This window comes from Anolis carolinensis, chromosome 1 (assembly GCF_035594765.1).
Source record: "Anolis carolinensis isolate JA03-04 chromosome 1, rAnoCar3.1.pri, whole genome shotgun sequence".
Lineage (NCBI taxonomy): Eukaryota > Metazoa > Chordata > Lepidosauria > Squamata > Dactyloidae > Anolis > Anolis carolinensis.
Genome location: NC_085841.1, coordinates 94,949,080 through 94,967,966, shown reverse-complemented (window position 1 = coordinate 94,967,966; position 18,887 = coordinate 94,949,080). Strand labels below are relative to the sequence as shown.

The window sequence follows — 18,887 nt, the reverse complement described above, 5'->3', positions numbered from 1 at the left end:
CCCCACTCTTGCAGCCTTTAGGAAAGTTTTAAAAACATGGCTCTTCCGGTGTGCTTTCGGAGAGTAATTGTATATACCTCCTGTGTTTCTCTCCCCAACATGTATTCTGTAGACCCTGTTCCCCATGGTTTTATTCTTTTCTCTTCTTACCCCGAGTTTTTAACCTTGTGTCCATGCGGCCCGCCCTTGTTATGTTATGCTACGTTCTGCTTTTTTGTTCTGTATTGTGTAGTGTTATTGTTGCATTGTTTAATTGCATTCTGATATGTTGTTTTTATATTTTGTCTATTGTATTGTCTTGGGCATGGCCCCATGTGAGCCGCCCCGAGTCCCCGTTGGGGAGATGGTGGCGGGGTATAAATAAAGTTTTATTATTATTATTATTAATAATAATATAATATATTGTATATACATATAATATTGATAATAATCTTATGTTATACAATATAATACTAATAGTAATACCATATAATAATATTAATTATATGTTATATATTACATATTATATAATAGTATAGTGGTATAGTTCAATATAGTAATATATAATGCTAATATTGTGTTATGCTAATAATATAATATATTGTATGTACATACAGCTGCTCTGAGTCCCCTTCGGGGTGAGAAGGGTGGGATATAAATGTAGTAAATAAATGCAGTAAATAAATAAATAATTTTAGACTTAGGCTCAGCCAAAGTCTGACATGACTTGAAGGCACACAACAACAACAACAACAACAACAACAACAACAACAACAACAATCCTAATTAACTTGACTATCTCATTGGCCAGTAGCAGGCCAACACTTTCCATTGAAATCCTAATAGGTTTATGTTGGTTAAAATTGTTTTCATTTTTAAGTATTGTATTGTTCTTTCGTTGTTGTTGTTGCTGCACTACAAATAAGATATGTGCAGTATGCATAGGAATTTGTTTGTATTTTTTTTCAAATGATAATTCGGCCCCTCAACACTCTGAAAGATTGTGGACCGGCCCTCTGCTTAAAAAGTTTGGGGACCCCTGCTCTTCAACTTGTATTTCTGCCTGTTCCTCTAATTCAGGGGCAGACACCTTGTAGCCCTCCAAATGTTGTAGGAATGCAACTCCCATCATCCCGAGCTAGCCTACACAATGGTGAGGGATTATGGGAGCTGCAGTGAAGCAACACCTGCAGGATCACAGCTGAATGCCCCTATTCTAGCCTAAATTTGCAAACTAGACAGAATTAAAATATGGTTTAGCTTTCACAGGCATCTTTCCAATTCACCACTGACATCTAACATCTTCATAATTTTAAATATCATATTTATTGTTGTATACCTTCAAGCTATTGCTGACTCATTGTGATCTTAGATGGCTTTTTCTATGCAGAATTTTTCAGGTGGATTTTACCTTTTCTTTCATCTGAGGCTGTGAGAATGCAATCTGTCCAAGGTCACACAGTGGGTTTCCATAGCTGACCACAAATTTGGAGCCTGGTCTCCTAGTGTCCTAGTCCAACATTCAAAGCACTCTACCACACTGGTTCTTATTCAATATAAAAGTACTATAAACAGCACCAGTAAATCAAATACAATAACCACAAACCTATGTACTGGATTTTTAAAACCATCCTCAAATTCTAAACAAATTGACTCCATAAAAATAGCCATCTTCACATGTATTTTAAGCATTTCAAGGGTAAGCAAGCAGTCTGATTACCTGATCCAAGAGATCTTCAACTTTCTTTTGCCAGCTGTCTCTGGCAGCATTTTTTTCCCTCTCCTTTAGTTGTAACAATTGTGTCATTGCTGACTTTTTATCTTCCTCATGTTGAAGCCTCAACTCTTCTCGAAGTTTAGAACATTCTTGCCTGAGAAGATGAGAGAGAACTGAAACACATTTTTCCATTTAGCAATACTGTGAATTTCTGAAATGCATTGTTTTGTTCTAAACTACATTACTGCAGTTAATATTACTTCCTCTGGAACAGAAAAAAAAATTTGAAAGGAAAAACCCAATAACGTTTACCGAAGATTCTCTGTCCATTTTATTTCCAGATCACGGGCCATTCTATCAACTTTGAATTTCTCCTCTTCTCTCATGGCTGCAATCATTGTCTCATGCTGTTGTCTTTCCTGGTCTAATTCTCCCTAGAAACATAAAAGATTTTCATCAGAGTTAAATGAGAACAAAATCTATAGCAATATTCTGTACTGAAACAATAGTAATCCTGTTCTCAAATGCAGAAATGATGTCAGATATGTTAAATTAACTGCTAGAAATATATTTCAGATGGTGGGGGGGAGTCAACTGGAGGGCCTGGACTCCAGATCTTGGATCTGGCTTTATTCTCTCTCTTTGTCTCTCTATGGTATTACTACTGCTATTGAGAGTGGAGGAGGCAGTGGCAACAAGGCAGGGAGATGTGAGGAAGAAACCTTGTGTACCAGAAACAGTGGAGAGCTGCCCCTTTGTGCTCCTGGCACAAAGGGCTTTTTCCTCTTATCCCCTCACCATTGCCACCGCCAGAGAAAAAGAGAAAGGCTCCCGCTTTCTTAGGTGCCGCCGCCACCAACACCACCACCACCACCACCAATCCCCTTCCTTCAAGATAAACCTGGCAACACTGAGGCGATGGCAAAGACTAAGGCTGGCAACAGCACCCAGAGTGCAGAAGCTCCATGCACTGGCCATGCTGAATTTGTGGAAATGCAAAGCATGTGGGGTTGGGAGTCGACATCTGCACTAGATGAGGGTTGGGGGCTTTTCTGAGGCTGGCCAGGACAGTTGGCTTCCCTCCCATTCTCTCAGCCCCCACTCCTGATCCTCTTTTATTTTTTAAGAAACCCATTTCTAGGATGTCACCAATTTTAAGACGGACATCATTTTTGAACCTCAGTTTTTTGGGGAAAAAGTGTATCTTACACAGTATTTAAAACAGATTTCGCAAGTGTCAGGAAACCCAGTCAGGAACAATTTAGATGGATGAGAGCTAACAGTTTGGGATTTACTACATATGAAAATGCATGTGACTACATATGAAAATGTATGTGGCTTTTTTTAATGAGAAAAGGCAATTTTAAGTGTGGAAAAATATATTTCCACAAAGAAAACAAATTTAATCAGCAGAAAGCAGCCTTTCCTGTACAGAAAACAGCATTTCTGTATAGAAAACTGGTTTCCTGACTTTAAAATTCCATTTTTGGCAGGGTTTTTTTTAACAGAAAATGTTTTCTTTGCAAAAATGCCCATACATAATTTCCCCCAAAGAATAGGCCCCAAACTTTGAATAGCTGTTGACAACTGCACAATTTCAATGGCTTTCTTGCAGGAGAATACAACATAAATATCTCACCTTTGAGATTCACAACCATTTTCTCTTTGACCATCTTAGACTTACACAATATTTCCTTTACAGATTGCTTTAAAGATTATATAGTGAAGTAAGTGACACTAAATGGGGAAATATCATACATTTGGTATGAGAGTTAATAATAATAATAATAATAATAATAATAAATGAGTGCAAAAAGTCAAGAACTGGACATCGCCTGGTAGTGATCAACTTCATGGACTTTGGCTCAAACATCTGGTTAGTTTACATGGAAAAATGGCCCAACAATTCAATGAGATGCTGCAGAAAGGAAGTATCAGTGAATGGCTAACAACTGGAAGAACTTACCTGATACAAAAGGATCCAGCAAAAGGAGCAGCACCAGGAAACTACAGGCCAATAACGTGTCTGCCTACTATGTTTAAACTACTGACTGGCATCATAGCTGACAGAATTCAAGACTATCTTGAAGAAAAAAACATCTTGCCAGATGAACAGAAAGGCAACAAACAGAAAAGCAGGGGCACAAAAGACCAGTTATTGATTGACAAAATGATTCTGGAGAACTGTAAAAGCCGAAAACTAATCTTCACATGACGTGGATTGACTACAAAAAGGCCTTTGACTCACTCCCACACAGCTGGATCATCAAGTGCCTGGACGCCATCGGGATTAGTAAAAACGTTGGCACCTTTATTGAAAACATGATGGAGCACTGGAAAACTGAACTGTTTGTTGGAAATGAAAGCTATGGACTTGTCAACATCAGGAGAGGAATTGTCCAGGGAGATTCATTGTCCCCTCTGCTTTTCATTATTGCCATGATCCCTCTGTCAACAATCTTACAAAAAAAACAAATCTCGGCTATCAAACATCTAAGAAATCTCACAAAATTTCACATCTGATGTACATGGATGACCTGAAGCTGTATGGGAAAATGGAAACTGAAATCCGGTCTCTGACTAACACTGTCCGAATTTTTAGCACTGATATCAGCATGGAGTTTGGCTTGGACAAATGTTCGACAGTGGCATTGAAGAAGGGAAAAATCATTGAAAGTGAGGGCATAAATATGCCTAATGGCCAAACAATAAAGTGTCACCAGCCAGAGGCCTATAAATATCTGGGCATATTACAGCTGGACAACATCAAGCATGAACATGTGAAGACTGTGGTCAGTAAAGAATACACACAAAGGGTCAGAAAAATTCTCAAAAGCAAGCTCAATGGAGGCAACACCATCAAAGCCATAAACACCTGGGCCATACCTGTCATAAGATATACTGCTGGCATCATAAACTGGACACAGATGGAACTGGACAATTTGGACAGAAAAACAAAAAAACTCATGACCATTCATCATTCACTGCACCCTCGCAGTGATGTTGACCGGCTATATCTGCCTCGAAGATCAGGGGGCAGAGGACTCTTACAAGTAAAACAAGCAGTCAAAGAAGAAGAACATGCTCTGGCAGAATATGTAAAGCAAAGTGAAGAACCTGCTTTGATTGAAGTCAAAAATCAGAAACTCCTCAAAGCACAGCAGACAAAAAACCAGTACAAGAAAACCACACTACAAACTAGAGCTGACAGCTGCTGGCACAAAAAAACATTGCATGGAAAGTTCCTTGACAAAATTGAAGGAAAAGCTGATAAGGAGAAGATCTGGCTCTGGCTCACAAATGGGACCCTGAAGAAGGAGACAAAAGGCCTGATTCTTGCAGCCCAGGAGCAAGCCATCAGAACAAACGCAATTAAGGCCAAGATCGAAAAATCAGCTGATGACCCAAAATGCAGACTGTGCAAGGAAACTGACGAAACCATTGATCATATCCTCAGCTGCTGTAAGAAAATTGCACAGACAGACTACAAACAGAGGCACAACTACGTGGCCCAAATGATTCATTGGAACTTATGCCTCAAGTACCACCTTCCAGCAGCAAAGAACTGGTGGGATCACAAACCTGCAAAAGTATTGGAAAATGAACATGCAAAGATACTGTGGGACTTCTGAATCCAGACTGACAAAGTTCTGGAACACTACACACCAGACATCACAGTTGTGGAAAAGAAAAAGGTTTGGATCATTGATGTCGCCATCCCAGGTGACAGTCGCATTGACGAAAAACAACAGGAAAAACTCAGCCACTATCAGGACCTCAAGATTGAACTTCAAAGACTCTGGCAGAAACCAGTGCAGGTGGTCCCGGTGGTGATCGGCATACTGGGTGCCGTGCCAAAAGATCTCAGCCGGCATTTGGAAACAATAGACATTGACTAAATTATGATCTGCCAACTGCAAAAGGCCACCCTGCTGGGATTTGCACGCATCATCCGAAAATACATCACACAGTCCTAGACACATGGGAAGTGTTCGACTTGTGATTTTGTGATATGAAATCCAGCATATCTATCTTGTTTGCTGTGTCATAAATAATAATAATAATAATAATAATAATAATAATAATTATTATTATTATTATTATTATTATTATTATTTTATTTTTATACCCCGCCCCATCTCCCCGAAGGGACTCGGGGCGGCTTACATGGGGCCAAGCCCAGGTCAGAAACAATATAAAAACTTAACAATAAAACAATCAACAATAAAACAAGTCATGGGTCAACATATAATAAATATACTATGATAAAATCCTGGGTCGGCTCCAACAAAGAGCTGGGCCAAAAAGTGTAAATAGTGTCAGATTCAATCAGGGTGAGGTAGATCCCAGAACTATTGTCCTGTTAAAGTGCTGGTGAAGGCATACACTATGGCCGGCTAAAGGAATAGGGTGCAACAAATGAGACAGGCAACAGGTCAATCCGTTACTATGGAGATCATTCACCAAAGGCCTGTTGGATGAGCCAAGTTTTCAGGCTCTTCCAAAATGTGAGGAGGGTAGGGGCCTGCCTGATCTCCCTGGGGAGAGAGTTCCAGAGCCGGGGGGCCATGATGGAGAAGGCCCTCTCCCTCATCCCCACTAACCGCGATTGCGAAGGTGGTGGGATTGAGAGGAGGGCCTCACCCGACGAGCGGAGAGACCATGCAGGTTCATAGGGGGAAATGCGATCATGAAGGTAGGTGGGTCCCAAACCGTTTGGGTCTTTGTAGGTGATCACCTGCACCTTGAATTGGGCTCAGAAAATAAACAGCAGCCAGTGGAGCTCCTTAAACAGGGGGGTTGACCGTGCCCTGTAATTCGCTCCAGTTAGAAGCCTGGTTGCCGAGTGCTGGACTAGTTGAAGTTTCCGGGCCGTCTTAAAGGGCAGCCCCACATAGAGCGCATTGCAATAATCCAGTCTGGAGGTAACTAAGGCATGGACCACCATAGCCAAGTCCGACTTCTCGAAGTACGGTCGCAGCTGGCACACAAGTTTTAATTGTGCAAAGGCCCTCCCGGCCACTGCCGACACCTGAGCATCAAGTGTCAGCGCTGAGTCCAGGAGGACCCCCAAGCTGTGGACCTGTGCCTTCAGGGGAATGCGACCCCATCAAGCACAGGTAGCCACCCTATGCCCCGATCAGACGTACGACTGACCTGGAGGACCTCTGTCTTGTCAGGATTAAGCTTCAGCTTGTTCACCCTCATCCAGACCAACAGAGCGGCCAGACACTGGTCCAGTATCCGAGGGGCTTCCTTGGATTTTGGTGGAAAAGAGTAGTAGAGTTGGGTGTCATCTGCATAGAGATGGCACCAAACTCCAAAACTCCAGATGACCTCTCCCAGCGGTTTCATGTTGATATTAAAAAGCATGGGGGACAGAAAAGAACCTTGCGGGACCCCACAGGTCAATGCCAGGGGTCCAAGCAGGTGTCCCCCCAGCTTCACCGACTGGGAACGGCCCTCCAGAAAGGACTGGAGCCACAGCAAAGCTGTGCCCCAAGGCCCAATCCAGAGACGTACCAGAAGGATACCATGGTCAATGGTATCGAAAGCCGCTGAGATGTCCAAGAAAACCAGCAGGGTCACACTCCCCCTGTCCAGTTCCCTGCGGAGGTCATCCACCAAGACGACCAAAGCCATCTCGGTACTGTACCCAGGTCTGAATCTAGACTGTGGTTGGTCCAGAAAATCAGTATCATCCAAGAATCCCTGGAGCTGAGGGGTAACCACCCGCTCCAAGACCTTGCCCAAAAAAGAGAGGTCGGAGATTGGTTGGAAGTTACTTAAAACGGTAGAATCTAAAGAAGCCTTCTTCAGAACTGGCCTCACTATGGCGTGTTTAAGGCAAGATGGAAATTTGCCCTGCTCTAAAGAGGCATTAATAATTCTCACAAACCAATCTACCACCCACCACTGGCCTATTTTAAAAGCCAGGAAGGGCAAGGATCAAGGACACAGGTGGTCGCCCTCACCGCTCCAATGATCTTGTCCACGTCATCAGGTTGAACAAGCTGAAACGAATCCATAAGCTCGAACAGACAGATGCCCCGGTTACCTCCCCTGGCATTGCAGCAAAACCGGCATCCAAGTTAGAACGCATCTGAGCGACTTTATCTGCAAAATGGTGAGCGAACTTGCTACACCGAGTTGCCAAGTCCTCGGGTGCTCCTCCAACCTCAGGAGGGTGGAAGAGCTCCCCGACGACCTGAAACAACTCTGACGGTCTATTCAGTGCAGACGCGATGCGGGCAGTCGAGAAATGGGCCAAAACTAACAAAATGAAGTTCAACAGGGATAAATGCAAGATACTTCACTTCGGCAGAAAAAATGGAATGCAAAGATACAGAATGGGGAACACCTAGCTAGACAGCAGTACATGTGAAAAAGATCTTGGAGTCCTTGTGGACAACAAGTTAAACATGAGCCAGCAATGTGATGTGGCTGCTAAGAAAGCCAACGGGATTTTGGCCTGCATCAATAGGGGAATAGCATCTAGATCCAGGAAAGTCATATTACCCCTCTGTTCTGCCTTGGTCAGACCACACCTGGAATACTGTGTCCAATTCTGGGCACCACAATTGAAGGGGGATGTTGACAAGCTGGAAAGCGTCCAGAGGAGGGCAACTAAAATGATCAAAGGTCTGGAGAACAAGCCCTATGAGGAGAGGCTTAAAGAACTTGGCATGTTTAGCCTGCAGAAGAGAAGGCTGAGAGGAGACATGATAGCCATGTACAAATATGTGAGGGGAAGTCATAGGGAGGAGGGAGCAAGCTTGTTTTCTGCTGCCCTGCAGACTAGGACACGGAACAATGGCTTCAAACTACAGGAAAGGAGATTCCACCTGAACATTAGGAAGAACTTCCTCACAGTGAGGGCTGTTCGGCAGTGGAACTCTCTCCCCCGGACTGTGGTGGAGGCTTCTTCTTTGGAGGCCTTTAAACAGAAGTTGGATGGCCATCTGCCGGGGGTGCTATGAATGCGATTTCCTGCTTCTTGGCAGGGGGTTGGACTGGATGGCCCATGAGGTCTCTTCCAACTCTACTATTCTATGATTCTATGATTCTATGAAAGCCTTTCTGGATGCCTGCAACGCCACGGAATAGGCCTTAATAGTGGCTCTAGACCGTGTTCAGGCAGAAACATCATGAGATGTCCGCCAGCAGCACTCTAGTTTCCTTCTCGCGCATTTCATTTCTGCCAGCTCCCTGGTAAACCAGGGGGCTGGGGTGACTCCATGCAACAAGAGGGGATGTTCAGGGGCGATCGTGTCTATTGCCCTGGTCATCTCGCTATTATAGTGGTGAACCAAGGCATCAACAGGATCGTCAGCCTCCATGGTAGGCAGATCCCCAAGAGAACTCAGGAAACCATCAGGATCCATAAGCCTCCTGGGGCGAACCATCTTAACGGGTCCCCCACCCCTGCGGAGGTTTGAGGTCACTGTGAGTCTTAAACTGATCAGATAATGGTCGGACCATGACAATGGAAGAATAATTTGCTCTTCCACTCCGACCAAACCATCACTCACAACAAAGACTAGGTTGAGTGTATGTCCAGCTTGATGAGTGGGACCCACTATTACTTGGAACAGTCCCATGGTCATCATGGCGGCCATGAACTCTTGAGCTGCACCTGTTAAGGTGTCCTCAGCATGGATGTTGAAGTCACCCAGCACTATCAGGCGCTGGGAACCCAACACCATGCTAGAGACCACCTCTACTAGCTCGGACAGGGAGACTGCTGTGTCGCGGCGTGGACGGTACACCAGCAGAATCCCCAACCTGTCCCAGGTTCCCACCTTCAAGTGGACACACTCAAATCCAGCAGATTGCGGGATGGCGCATCTGAGCAGGGCAATGGACTGCCGAAAGACCACCGCAACCCCACCTCCCCGCCCTCCAGGCCTGGCCTGCTGATGCACCCCGAAACCTGGAGGACAATCTGGGTAAGACTTACCCCACCCAGCTCATCCAACCAGGTCTCAGTGATGCATGCCAGATCCGCCCGCTCATCCAGGATTAAATCCTGGATGGTTGGTGCTTTACCGTTGATGGATCTGGTGTTAAGTAGCAGGACCTTCAGCTCGGAGGGGCTGCCAAGGAGGTTACCACACCTATCCTTCTACAGGGTCACAAGAACTCTGTTGTGGTTCTCCCTGGGAATCCAGTGACCATGCCTCCCCCTCCCTCACACAACCTTAACTTAGATTTAGTGGGGGATTCAACGGATTTTAACTATATGTTTTATATTTTATACTGTATTAATTGTTTGTAATGGATTTTATATGCTGTTATGATTTTAATTATGTGTCGGCATCAAATTGTTGCCAATTGTATGCCACCCTGAGTCCCTTCGGGTGAGAAGGGCGGGATAGAAATATTGGAAATAAATAAAGTAAAAAAATAAACGCACATTGCCACACAAGCTCCTATGCAGCTATGCATTACAAGAGAAGGATCCTTTTTGGGTGCAGCACCTGCTCACTGGAATGCTCTCCCAGAAGAATTAAGAGCGGCACCATCCCTACTTAGCTTTAGGAAAGGGGTCAGGAATTTCCCATTCAAGAAAGCTTTTGATGGATATATAGTAGGAACCAGAGACCAAACTGCCGATATCTGCTGGATAATGGAGGAAGCCAGGGACTTTCAGAAAAACATCTAATTCTGCTTTATTGACTATTCTAAAGCCTTCGACTGTGTGAATCATAATAAATTGTGTCATGTTCTTGGTGGTATGGGGATACCAAGTCACCTTGTCTGTCTCCTGAGAAATCTGTATAAAGACCAAATAGCCACAGTAAGAACAGACCACGCAACAAGACTGGTTCAAGATTGGGAAAGAAGTACAGCAGGGCTGTATACTTTCACCCTACCTATTCAACTTGTACGCAGAACACATCATGCGACGTGCGGGGCTTGACGAATCCAAGGCTGGAGTTAAAATTGCTGGAAGAAACATTAACAACCTTAGATATGCAGATGATACCACACTGATGGCTGAAAGTGAGGAGGAGCTGAGGAACCTTATCACCAAGGTGAAAGAAGAAAGTGCAAAAGCCGGGCTGCCGTTAAACGTCAAGAAAACCAAGATTATGGCAACCAGACTGATTGATAACTGGCAAATAGAGGGAGAAAACATAGAGGCAGTGACAGACTTTATAATTCTAGGTGCGAAGATCACTGCAGATGCAGACTACAGAGATGAAATCAGAAGACGTCTACTACTTGGGAGAAGAGCAATGGCCAACCTCGTCAAAACAGTGAAAAGCAGAAACATCACACTGGCAATGAAGGTCCGCATAGTTAAAGCAATGGTATTCTCCATAGTAACCTATGGTTGCGAGAGCTGGACCATAAGGAAGGCTGAGCGAAAGAAGATAGATGCTTTTGAACTTTGGTGCTGGAAGAAAATCCTGAGAGTGTCTTGGACCGCAAGAAGATCCAACCAGTCCATCCTCCAGGAAATAATGCCCGTCTGCTCACTGGAGGGAAGGATATTAGAGCCAAAGATGAAGTATTTTGGCCACATCATGAGAAGACAGGAAAGCTTGGAAAAGATCATGATGCTGGGGAAAATGGAAGGAAAAGGGAAGAGAGGCCGTCCAAGGGCAAGATGGATGGATGGTATCCTTGAAGTGACTGGCTTGACCTTGAGGGAACTGGGGGCGGCGACGGCCGACAGGGAGCTCTGGCGTGGACTGGTCCATGAGGTCATGAAGAGTCGGAAACGACTGCATGAATGAAGAAGCATAATAGTGGGATCCTTGGGGATTTTATTTATTTATTTATTTATTTACAGTATTTATATTCCGCCCTTCTCACCCCGAAGGGGACTCAGAGCGGATTACAATGAACACATATATGGCAAACATTCAATGCCAACAGACAAACAACATACAGTATAGACAGACACAGAGGCATTTAACATTTTTCCAGCTTCACGATTCCGGCCACAGGGGAGCTGTTGCTTCACCATCCACTAGTTGCTGTACTTCCTCATTCCTTTCCTCGTGTTTTGCTGGCAGTTTTATGGTGTTGTAAATTAGTTAAATTAGCCTCTCGCATAAAGCGTACCTAAATTTTCCTACTTGACAGATGCAACTGTCTTTCGGGGCTGCATAGGTCAACAGCAAGCTGGGTTATTTAATGGTTAGTAGCGATTTATTGCAGCTGGTTACTAGCCAGCTGCGCCACAGCCTGTAAATAATGGAGGTGTCTCCGGAGGAGATAGTGATGGATTAGAATTTTATTGTTTTAACTGATGTATGTTTTTACCATGTTTTTATTGTTGTTTGCAAATTTTAACTGTTGAAATTTGCGTGTTTTTATGTTGTAAGTCTCCTTGAGTCCACATGTGGAGAAAGGCAGGATACAAATATTCTAAATAAATAAATAATCTGGGTGGAATTGTTTATATATAAAGTGTTACCTCGACATTATACAGAGAATCTGTGGTCTCCCTCAGTCTTGCTCTGGTTAATTCCAGTTCTTTCTGTAGTATTTCTTGGGTTTCTTGAAGACTGGAGATGTGTCCTTCTGCTGTACCAAGACCTTGTTCACTTTTTCTTACTAGGTCTTGTAGACGGTTCATCTATGATACAGATAGGGGAAAAAAAAATCAATTTTAGGTGATTTAGTGTGTTTGCTGAAGGCTGTTTAATTTCTTAGTATTTTAGAAGCTTTTTCTTAATTTAAATATTGCATTAGTATGGAGAAAGCAACCCTATCCTCAATTAATGTTATTATTAAGCTGAAACATAAACATACAACAAACATTTCACACACAAAAAGATGTCATAATGTGTCTGCATCAGTAACAGATGTGTATGTTTCCTAGACAACACAATTTGAGAGCCTACAAAAAATGAAGCCAGAGTATACATGTGGTTTTGGTGTTGTGTACTGAACCCAGTATGAGCAGAGGGTCTAAATATTCTAAAACATTTTTAGTAACATTTAAAAATTCTGTAACAGGATTTTGAGAAAAAGCAAATCTTTTATAACTTCCTAGTCATAACCTATAACTCAAAAGAAAGAAACACTTTTATTTCCCCCCAATTATTACCTTCTCTCTCTACAATGAAACTATAAAATAGAGAGTCTAAGTTCAAAATACAGATGATCTGATCTCTCTTCTCATGAACTGCTAACCATATAAATGAGATTATGTATCCTTTCAACTTTATTCTGACATCTACCTCTGAAATAGGTCATTCTCAGAGACAGTGACTGGGTGATTCAAAATTAACACATGCATTTCATGGCTCAACAGAGATTGGGATCTGTGAAGCCCACATCTAATACTCTAATAATTGTATGTCACAGCCATTTTCAATTCCATTTCTCAACCAATTACTGTTCCAAACTCTTTTTTGTTTAATGATTGAAGTGACAAACTGAGGTTATCAGTCATACACTGATGCTCTCACTTAAGAAATAAGAAAAACTGTATACCACTGATACACAAATTCCTAAGTTTATTTAAAAAATCAAAGACTTGACCAATTAATTCCTGAGGCTGGACAGTTATTTGGATCTTTGTCTCTCAAACAGCAATCTACTCCACTGGATGGTCATTTTTTTTTAAGACTGTAGACATGAAGCAGTGTTACTCATTAGGGATTATGCAGCCCTCCACATGTTCCATGAGTCCTAGACAGCAGCCAATGGAGACGAATACATATCTCCCAACTCAGGGTAAAACACCTTCTGAGGCAATAAGTCATTGTGCATATCTGAAGTAGGTCCATGTACCATAGTGGACACACAGAAGATTCTTCTCAAGTGACTATACTCATGAAGGTGCATAAGACTGCACTAGACTTCTTTATTATCTCTTTGGAACTCACTCTTTGATGATCTGTAGGGTTTTATTTCATTCCAGCATTAGGTGTGAATGCTAGTAAAGGACATGAAATGTATGGAAAGTGGCAGCCTGCACCTTCTAAAGAACTTTACTTATATTGTAGTAAGTTGGAGTAAAATATTTAATTCACATCTTTTATCTAACAAATGTTAATCCCCATTTTAACTTCTCTTTAAAAACTCATTGAAATCTGGAAATAAAATAAAAGCTAACTGATAAAGAACAGGAATAGAATATTATGTGTGTATATCACATCCTTCGAGGCATAGGAAATAGATAAAGAGACAAGGCTCCTGATTTAAACAGGAGTGAAAATACAAAAAAGTAATGAAACGACTTTTAAATCATTTAACAACATTTTAACACAGGACAAAGGTAAGCAGCGTTATTAATCTGCAGGATAAAAGGACTGCCTTCATCCTAGATCCATAGTAAAATAATCAGTCTATAACCTATACAAATCAAACACAGTAAAACCTGAGCCCCCGGTGGTGCAGCCAGTTAAACTATTGAGCTGCTGACCTTGCTGACCGAAATCCGGGGAGTGGGGTGAGCTATTGCTGTTAGCCCCAGCTTCTGCCAACATAGCAGTTTGAAGACATGCTAATGTGAGTAGATCAATAGGTACTGCTCCGGTGGGAAGGTAATGGCGCTCCATGCAGTCATGCCGATCACATGACCTTGGAGGCATCTATGGACAACGCCAGTTCTTTGGCTTAGAAATGGAGATGAGCACCAACCCCCAGAGTCAGACATGACTAGACTTAATGTCAGGGGAAAACCTTTACCTTTACCTAAAACCTGAAGTCCCCTCAGATGGACTTTATTCAACATTAAAGAAGCATTTTATATACAACTCCAATATAACCTCATTTTGCATTTGGTGTGACTATACATTCAATAGACACAAGATACATGAGTGATTCATTTGGCCTTTGGTCCTCAATCAGTTAGTGACAAATCATCTAAGCCGAGAGAGAATTTTCAGAGAGAAAAAGACTTGTCAAGAAAAGAAAACAGAACAAAATGGAAGAAAACAAAACCCCTTACAGCATAATCCTATTTCATGCCTTGCCTGCAGAATCAGTCGCTCCCAAATATGGCATAGCAACCTGGATACTATAAAAGAACAAATCAGTACTACCCTCATAATGCCCTTGAACTGGCACAGGCTGTATTGGCACAGTCCTGCTACTATATTTCCCCGAAAATAAGACAGTGTCTTATATTAATTTTTGCTCCCAAAGTTGTGCTAGGTCTTATTTTCAGGGGATGTCTTATTTTTCCATGAAGAAGAATTCACATTTATTCTTGAACAAAAAATGAACATTTATCATATATTGTACAGTAATTGTCATCACAAACCAGCATAACCAAACAAACTGTGAATCATATCAAGAATTTATTGTTACTACCATTATATCCAAGTACAACAATCTATGGTATGTACATTTACCGAACCTGCATACTCTGTTGTTCTGTTCAGTGGCCATGCTTCTAAACAAAAACTTTGCTAGGTCTTACTTTCAGGGGAAGCCTTATATTTACCAATTCAGCAAAACCTCTACTAAGTCTTATTTTCAGAGGATGTCTTATTTTTGGGAAAATAGGGTAGTATAAAAAGTGAGTGGAGAACAGAAGAGAAAAAATGAAGCCTAGCAAAAATCCCTATTCTTCTCCAAAGCTCATACTGCACCCTGCAACTTTCCTGTGTAAGGGGGTCTTTGGATCCTAGGCAGTAAGAACTATAAGGTCTTCTCTTGTTGACACTATTTGAAAGCTTTATGTATTTTTATGTTTGCAAGCTTTATCTTTATAACACTTATCTGTTCCTGCCTTCAGATAATGGCTCACCTTCAAGTAGTTTGGGGGGGGGGGGGAGAAGAGAAGAAAATAATTTTGATAATGCCTACCCACACAAAATGTGTTGCTATTTAATAAATAATTCACCACTGTGAATTATTTAGAATCAAAGTTTCCAGGGTCTAGTTTTAAGGAAGTGCTTGGGTCTTTTCCTGACTATAACTTTTCAATACCACAAAGATTATTACTTCAACCATCTTTCAACAGAAATTGAAAAACAACAGCAAAATCATAAATGTAACTAGTGAGGAGTAAGCTTCACAATAAAATGTATTTCTGGTGATGTTTACAGGACTGAAGGCTAGGTAAGTCACTTTTATTTTGAAAAGCTACTAGTCAGTTTTAAAATGCTTAATAAGAAATTGCATGCAATAGTGATTAATCCTGAATGATGGTTTGTCTAAATTAGCATTTCAGGAGTCTATAAAAAGTCTTGTTTATGACAAATAATAAGCAATGCAATTATTTGCAAAGAATAAATTTTAATGTTTCAGTAGCCTACTATTTTGAAAATAAGCGTAAAAACAAGTTTTACACGAGTAACAAATAGCTTCAAGAAAATTGTGATAAGTTGAAATTTTTCATTAATCTGGGATGTATTTTATTTTAAAAAAATAATGCGGCATTAGGATTTTCCTGATACTATCTATTTCCATTATAAATGTGTTTCAGAAAAACAATCTTTTTCCAGGAAAGCTGCATAACATTAAAAATGAATGCACAAAAACTGGAGGCATAAAATAAGGAATGTTGCTAACATTTTATGGCAAAGCTACTCTTGTTCAGTATCAGGAAATGTGCAATCCCTCTGCTTAACTCAAAATTGCTTAGTTTTAATTATAGTTAGTTAAAACAAATCAATTTCATAAACTCCACTCTTGAAGTGGCATGTTTCTATTAATCATAGTTAAGATTAATCAAAGCCCAACTTCAGACAGCATAGCAAGCTACAATTAATTTACATGAAAATGAATGTTTTCATGACTGCACAATGTAAGAAGCAAACATGCAAGCATAGTGGCAAGGCTAGATTAATTTTTGGAACACTATTGTTTAGCATGACATGTGAATGAACTCCCTGAAATCTGGCATAGCTCATATGGTTCCTCACCAATCATATGGGAACTGGAACTCCATCTATTTACTTAACATCTGACCCTAAATGCTTCCAGATGCACAGGAAGAGGATAAGTAGGGAAGAAGTTGATTAATTGACAGTTAAGCTCTGTTGACAGCTCTTCATGTTTAACATATCCATTAAACAGTTGAGAAACACAAAAAAAACCCAAACAAGATAAAACAATCCTGCAATCTTCTATCCTGGATGAGATAGAAGTATGCAAATGGAAGATTACTTCCCCTTGCCCAGGCATGATAAAGTATTCATTTAGCCACAAGAAGAAACTAAAACTGCAATACAACCCATTTACCAAAAGACAATGGAAAAGGAAGGAAAGGAAAGTTCAACTTCTCCCTCAGCCTTTTTTTAAAAAAAAAAAGTGGCTATGTAATTTCTTCCCATATAAAAAGAAGGCAGGAGTCTTATAGCACCTCAAAGTTATTTTAGCATAATCTTTTTGCATGCATCTCAAGACATAGGCTGTACTGCCTTAATCTCCCATGCAAGCAAAGGGATGCCCAAAAATCTTAAACAAAGATTTTTTTTCCATATACAGAATGAGAAATGCCAGATGTCTAAGATGACTTCAGGGAGAGAGAAAAAAGAAGTACTAGGGATCATATTGCAAACATATGTTGGATAATGAAGCACACCAAAGATTTCAGAAGAAAATTAGCCGCATGTTTGCAATATGATCCCTAGTGCTTCTTTTTTTCAAAGTCCTGGAATGATTACTGAAAAAAAAATGACAAAAAGTGTAAAAACAAGTTTACAGCTGAACATTAAGAAAACAAAAATAATGACCACAGATGATTTATATAATCTTAAAATAAACACTGATGACAACTCTAGTTCAGTGATTAATCAGAATGGAGATTGCAGTAAAAAAATCAGAAGACTAAGAGAGCTTATGTACACTGATTTAAAAAATTGTACTACCTTGTAGCTTCCTTACGACATATGACTCTTTAAGTGGGAAACGTGCTTCTTTGAGGCTTTAATACAATATTCCAAAACTCATTTCTTGTTCATCTCTTTCCAGGAAAAATCCAGTCTTTTACTGTGTTTTACTACATCTGTGTATCTAGATTGGAGTGGGTTTTTTTTTGGGGGGGGGGGGGGGGCAGACAAATTGCTGAGTGGGAAGCATTGCCATTTGTTTTGCCCAGTGCTATTTGTGGGTGAATGCTCTGTGACATTAAATATCCCTTAATTTGTTTTGTAAATTAAGAGCACTGGGGCTTCCACCAGCTTCCCAGCTGAATTCAACCACATTGCAGGGATGGGGGTGTCTACTTTGGTTGGGCTGGGAAGTGACACAATGGGGAAAGGGTACTCAATCTTTCTTTCTCCTTGGAGCCATTGCTGCCACTGCCTTACCAGTGAAGCAGCTTCCTCCAAAGTGATTTGCCATTGCCTTCCTTTCTGCTTGGGTCCATCACTGCTACTGCCTTCCTGGCCAAACAGCTTCCCAGCCATGAGATCAACAATGTGGGGGTTTGTCAGCAGGGTTTTTCCAGGAAGCAGTTTGGCCAGGAAAGCAAAAAAGGTGGCAGACCTGAGAAAGGAATGCAAGGCAACCCACTTATGGGAGAAGAAGAAATAAATTTCCCCTTCTTTATTTCATTCAAACAAATATAGGTTGGGCATAGAAACCCTGTGGATATATTGAAATAATTTTGGGAATGCCACCTTTAGACAAAAATATGTAGAACAAATCTTAAAACAAATCATTAATTAGGAAATCTATAATTATTGTTCAATGTCTGATACATATAGCAATTAAGTAATATGACTAAGTTGATCCTTGCCTCCTGATGGGATGAAGTCATTTTGGTCATCAATTCTTCCTTCAGATTTTCTAACTGTTGTCGAAGCTGATTCTTCTCACCTTCAAATTGTTGCTTTTCTTTTTCAAACTGCTGCTCTAGCTCCTTAAGAAAATGAAAAACAGAACATAAAAATGTTATCCTTGGCTAATAGATGTATAAAATTTAATATATGGAAAATCTATTACTAGAATAAATCCAAGTAAACCATTGAACCAAATATTCAAATACATTATTGTGTTAGTTTGGATCAGCATGCAAAGGGACTTATAGACCCTTTGAGAGTGAGGCCCCAACTATATTGCCATATAAAAGTCAGATTATCTACTTTGAACTGGATTATATTAGTCTACGCTGCCATATAATCCAGTTCAAAGCAGATAATCTGGATTTTATATGGCAGTGGAGATGGGGCCTGAGGAAAAAAAGTTAGTATCTGACAAAATAGTCTTAAGTCTACAAAAGCTAATACTACCAACCTTTCTCTCACTTTCAAAGTGGCTATAAGAT

At 41.0% G+C, this 18,887-nt stretch overlaps 1 protein-coding gene across 11 annotated transcripts in view; it reads right to left on the bottom strand.

Annotated features, from left to right (window-relative positions):
• fam184a (family with sequence similarity 184 member A) overlaps positions 1-18,887 on the bottom strand; it is a 127,397-nt gene that overhangs the window by 39,034 nt on the left and 69,476 nt on the right. For all 11 annotated transcript variants that reach the window (XR_010005729.1, XM_062979427.1, XM_062979454.1 and 8 more), the window contains exons 6-9: positions 18,360-18,482; positions 12,129-12,290; positions 2,009-2,130; positions 1,700-1,850 (exon numbers count right to left, since the gene is read on the bottom strand). Coding sequence is in view for 10 of the 11 variants with exons in the window: in XM_062979427.1 (XP_062835497.1) it covers positions 1,700-1,850; positions 2,009-2,130; positions 12,129-12,290; positions 18,360-18,482 (558 nt within the window). In the remaining variant the exon portion in view is untranslated. The remainder of the gene's footprint in view (positions 1-1,699; positions 1,851-2,008; positions 2,131-12,128; positions 12,291-18,359; positions 18,483-18,887) is intronic.